General features: G+C 38.0%; 1 protein-coding gene across 1 annotated transcript; it reads right to left on the minus strand.

The window, feature by feature from the left end:
• Positions 1–4,601: 4,601 nt before the first annotated feature.
• LOC106455961 (integrin alpha-M-like) lies at positions 4,602–5,342 on the minus strand. The gene is made up of 4 exons (XM_013907892.1): positions 5,331–5,342; positions 5,136–5,249; positions 4,946–5,056; positions 4,602–4,760 (listed from the first exon to the last, which is right to left on the minus strand). Exons 1-4 carry the CDS (start codon positions 5,340–5,342, stop codon positions 4,662–4,664), a joined length of 336 nt encoding a protein of 111 aa, XP_013763346.1. The 3' UTR covers positions 4,602–4,661.
• Positions 5,343–5,375: the final 33 nt, after the last annotated feature.

Genomic DNA, 5,375 nt, shown 5'->3' on the forward strand with positions numbered 1-5,375 from the left:
AAACTATTATGCAAGAAACACTTAAGAGCTAAACTCAAATAGCAACCTACAAAAAGCCTGACAGGAACTTACATACTGAAGTAAACAATCGGTCTAAAGATCATCAAAACAGAAAAAGAAACTGACCACATTTAGAAGTTATACACCACTACAACAAACCCCACAAAACTCAACAAGCCACCAGAGCTTCAGTGTGTGTGGTATGCCAAAAGTAGACAGTAAACATGTCCCTGGAATTATAACCACTTTGTGATTCACAAAACACCATAATTTTATTTAAGTTCCTTTATGTTATAACAGCTAAAAGGGTTCCCTTGCTGTCGTGGTGCCATGGGTCATACCCACCACAACTCAGGACCTTGCTTAGATATTCGCAAGTAGTAGCCAACCTTCTCCAATCTTAACCCAGACTGAAAAACTTAAATCCAATCTCACCTTACCACTACAATGCTTTGGAGGTGACAGTTACTCCTTATTCACATTTACTCATATGTAACAAATTTGCTGTGCGTCTTCTGTTTTACAGACATTCATCAACTCCATTCATCATTTATGGATAATTTATTTTTCTGTTATTTACAACTCAGTCCCTAACTTGTATCGGATGCATAGCCACCTTTAAGTTATCTTCTCTCACACATTAACTTTAATTAGATCACAAAGTGAAGAACCGGGCTGCGAGAGTTGAGTCTCGAGTGTGAAATTTATGGGTTTTTTTTAGGGTTTTTAATCTGCTTTTGTCATCTTTTAAAATCTTTTTTATTGTTAACTTGGTTTCCCTGGGTCTTTTCCCGTGTGTTATTAATAAATTGGTACTGGTTTTATTTTGTTGTATTTATTCGCGACACTTTAAAGGCCGGTCCATGAAAATATTGTCAGAAATAAACCGGTCCATGGTGCAAAAAAGGTTGGGGACCGCTGCTCTACAATATTTTAAGAGTTTATGCTTAATTAATGCTTTATTTCAACATCATTTCAATACTGCGCTGAATTCCTTACACACATGCATGTGTACGTGTGTGTATGCATGCATGTGTGTGTTTAAACATGTGTGCTATTATTGTAGATAACACATACTTATCTACCTCCACAAACTATTTTTATTTCATAATTCTTGCTCTTCTTAGTCAGTAATTGTTATTGTGGGCATTTGATGTAATTCATCATTGCACTGAAATGTGAAAGTGACTGAGATATTAACACTCTTAATAAGCCTCCACATTGATGTATTAACAGAGCTGTTTATAATCCGTTAAAACTGAAGAAACTATATTAGCAATTTCGAAGCACTTTACATATATAATAATAAAGCTGCATTATTTTTCCTATATATAATATATATAATCCTTATTCTAAAAAGCTAATTATACAAGAATGTGTATGTTCAATACATTATACTGCTGTCATCTTACCATTGTGTTTTTATTCTTTTTAAAAGTGAAATAATATCATATGCAAAAAAAATGGCATATAATTCTGCTCACATACAGTACTGCAAATAATAAACACTGAAGAAAAAAAAATCTTTTTTTGTTACAAATTCACAACAGAAAGCTGAAAAATTGCACATCTTTTCACCAGTCTGTCATGTGAAGGTGTGTGGCAGGCAGAGAGAGGCTCCAAAATGCAGACACAGACTAACTGAACTCAAACAGCTTCACAGCTGAAGCTGGAGAACAAACTCAAAACAACAAGAAAAGCTAACACAACCAAGACAAGAGATTATCACGATAAAACAGGAAACAGACAGAGAGCGAGGGACAGAGAGGGCGAGAGAAACCTGACAGACACACAGAGATATGACTGAGGAAATGGACAGCTAAACATAGAGACAAGACAGGCACAAATAACTAACACAGGAGATGCTGGGGAGGACACACAGTGACAGACACAAAAAGGGAACAGACTAAATAAACAAGTAACTAAGAACTAGAAATTCACAAACTAGAAAGCACAAGGAAACTAAATAATATGAAATAAAGACTAAGAAAAATAAATCACCACAATAAAAAGCAAGGTCCAAGAGTCAAAAAACACAAAGACAATGGGCAAACAACCCAGGTAGCATGACCTAAAGCAGCATGAATGAATCAAGTCACCTTCTTCAGTTTAACAAAAATAGCTTTTTTTTTTAGTACTTTTAAGCATATATGTTGATTTTCATACATTTTGCAGTAGTCTACATGATGGCATGGAAGGTTTTTTATTAACTTTACAATATAGAGCACCCTGATCTAAATCGACTGTTGTTGTGACTTGGTGCTACATAAATAAAATTGAATTGAATGGAATTCGCCCTATGACAGCTGGGATAGGCTCCAGCGCCCCCCGCGACCCTGAAAAGGATAAGCGGAAGCGAATGGATGGATGGATGGATGGATGGATGAATGGAACCATTAAATACAGTTTACATGATTAACATATAGTGTTTGCATACATTCAAACATGGAAACTTTCACTGAGCCGTAAGATTCTTCAAAAAACATAGGGTCACTTGGAAAAGACACTTCCTACCATAATGCATGGCAGGACTTTGCCAAAAATTCACTCCATCTGCTCAGGTAGGTCACTACATTTAATTATTGTCCATTTTATTTGAGTATCCAAACTTTTTGTCTGCTCAGATGGTTTAATTTCAACAATTATTCGGTCTTGAAGAAGTTATAGGTTATAGGGAATGAGTGATCTTTTGTTTGCTTAAAGCACAGGTGTTGAACTCCAGGCCTTAGGGGCCGGTGTCCTGCATGTTTTTGATGTGTCCTTGGTCCAACACAGCTGATTTAAATGGCTAAATTACCTCTGCAACATGTCTTAAAGTTCTCCACAACCCTGGTAATGAACTAATCATTTGATTCAGGTGTGTTGAAACAGGGTGATATCTAAAACCTGCAGGACACCGGCCCTCGAGGCCTGGAGTTCGACACCCCTGGCTTAAAGAATCAAATGTGGTAGCATGGACACTGCTGCACACCATATGCATTCCTTAAAATATCAGGCAGGTCTTTCATATATACTTAATACAAAAAAGTATGGAAATTTGTGTTTTATCCTCCTAAGACCCAAACTCTTCCACAGCATGCATTTTTAATTTCTCTTTGATATTTGGGCTGATTGGGACCTGATGAAAGTAAAAACAAAGAATTGACAGATTTTTTTTTTTTTACCTAATCTTTGTTTCTAAGAAAAATGAGAGCCATATATGAGGATATTCATATAAAATTTCGATAGAACAGTAGCAGTATAATGTCCTCGTAAGTGCATATCAGTGTTAGGATGCCTGGGTCGTTGACCCAGGGTTTTGAGTTTATTATATTATTTATCATTTCTAGTCTTTGGTTTCTTTGTTAGAGTTCTTTTTTATGGTTTATGTCTCTGTGTAATCCTTAGCTGCTGTCTCCCCTGTCTGCTATATCCCCGTGTCCAGTCAGTGTCTGTGTCTGCCCTGGTCCCACGTCTCTGTTCCCTCTGTTGTAGTGCCTGCCTGTGAGTCTGCGTCTGTAAGTTCAGTCTGTGTTATGTTTCCTGTTTTATTTTGAAGGTCTTATGTTAATGTATCTGGTTTTGCTTCCCCTGTTTCGTTAGGCCTGATTTGCCCCAGCTGTGTTTCCCTCCTGTTACTCCTATTCCCTGATTGCTCCCTCTATGTATTTAAGCCCTGTGTTTCAGTTTGTCGGTGTTGTGATCTACCCTTATTTTGCTGTGTGTTCTGTCTGTGTAAAGTTTACCTTGGAGTCTCAAGGTAGGCTACTACATCCTTTCCGCTCCCAAATTTTGAAAGTACCCACTCTGTAGAGGCGAGGATTGTCTTCTTGAGGCTAGAGTTTGGTCCAGTATTTGGAGATATGGGACTGCCACTGGTTGCAGAATCTCATCTTGATATTTCTCTGCACTGAAATGGCTTCCAGTGATGACAAGCACTGCTTTTTCCAGTGAGGGAGATGCTTCACCACGCTATCACACTGCCTCCACCAGCAATCAGCACAGAGTTCTCATAGCGTTGTCAAAATCTTTTCCATACTTTGATCCTAAGATCCAACTGGTGTAGGCAGAATTTGGACTCATTGCTGAAAACTACGTCCCTCCACGTTTTGATTCTAGTGCACATGTTGCAGATACCAGTGCAAACAGGGCTGATAGTTAAGTGCAGGCATGGTAGGCTTCCTGGTAGCCCCATGAGACTAGCTGTGTGCAATCCCTTCCAGATTGTCTGTGTCGGGAGCCATTGACCATGCTGTCCTCCAAACCTTGAGTGCAGAGGTGTAGATGACTGTCTACAGTTCCTAAGTGCTGGCAAGGCGAGAAAACTGTCTTCTTGTGATGTTTTCTTCTTTGCAGCCAGTCTCTGACATCCCCCACTATACGGAACTTGGCCTTAGAATTGGAGATGGTACTGGGGCTCACTCAAAATATTGATGTAGCTTAGTTATGCGGAAAACTAGTTTGAGGTTCACTAAAGCTCTATCCAGATCAGTCAAATGTGGCCTGCTTGGAGCAGACACCAGCAGACCGTTCCAGCTATAAAAATGCTTTCCCACACTATAATATTTTTTTTAACAAGAACTGTTACAACAAAGGGATAATCAACCAAACACAAATTTCCTTACTTGTTTAATTTTTGTTTTAACTTTACAGTAAATGTACAACAACAAATATGAGCTTTGTTATTCTGTTTGGGATTCATTTCCATCAGTTCCCGGTTCCAGATCGGTCTCTGCATTTTCATTCATCATCTGTGAATATTTACTCTTGAAAAACCCAGCCTAGGAGTGCAAGGGGAAAAAATGAAAGTGCAGAGATCATTCATTAGACTTACATTCAAAATTAAAGCAAATAACTGCATGAGTAAATATAAACTCTTGAACTTTGTTTAAAAAATTAGACATACTCTCTAAAAACCTTTCACAGCTGTGTGATGAGTTGAAAAAGTGTAAAAAGAGTCTTTCACCTTATACAGGCCAGCAGTGAGTAAAGCCAGAAAAGCCAACCCTCCCAGGGATCCTCCTATAATCTCTTTGGTGAAATTTGTCTGAGGATACACTTCTACCTCGACTATAATCTGAGAGATAAGGTAACAGAATGTGGATGATATTCAAGCTCTTGTGTAACTCAAACAAGAGAAAGTAATGCTAAATCACCTTGCGAGCAGGAGGATTGTTGTTAGACACTGTTGAAAAGTAGATGTACTGGCTTTGGTCATAATCCACAGTGGCTGTACTGGTCAAGAGGAATTTGGCAGATTGAAGTCCAATCTTAGAAAAAATGAAATGAGTTAAGCCTAAATTAGGTATTATTTGATTTAACTGTAAAATGGTTATATCTGAAGATTTAACCAAAGTACTCATACATACTCAGGAAAAGTATTAATGAAACAATTT

The sequence above is a fragment of the Pundamilia nyererei genome, unplaced genomic scaffold (genome assembly GCF_000239375.1).
Source record: "Pundamilia nyererei isolate P.nyererei 1_Seehausen unplaced genomic scaffold, PunNye1.0 scaffold00588, whole genome shotgun sequence".
Taxonomy (NCBI): Eukaryota; Metazoa; Chordata; class Actinopteri; order Cichliformes; family Cichlidae; genus Pundamilia; species Pundamilia nyererei.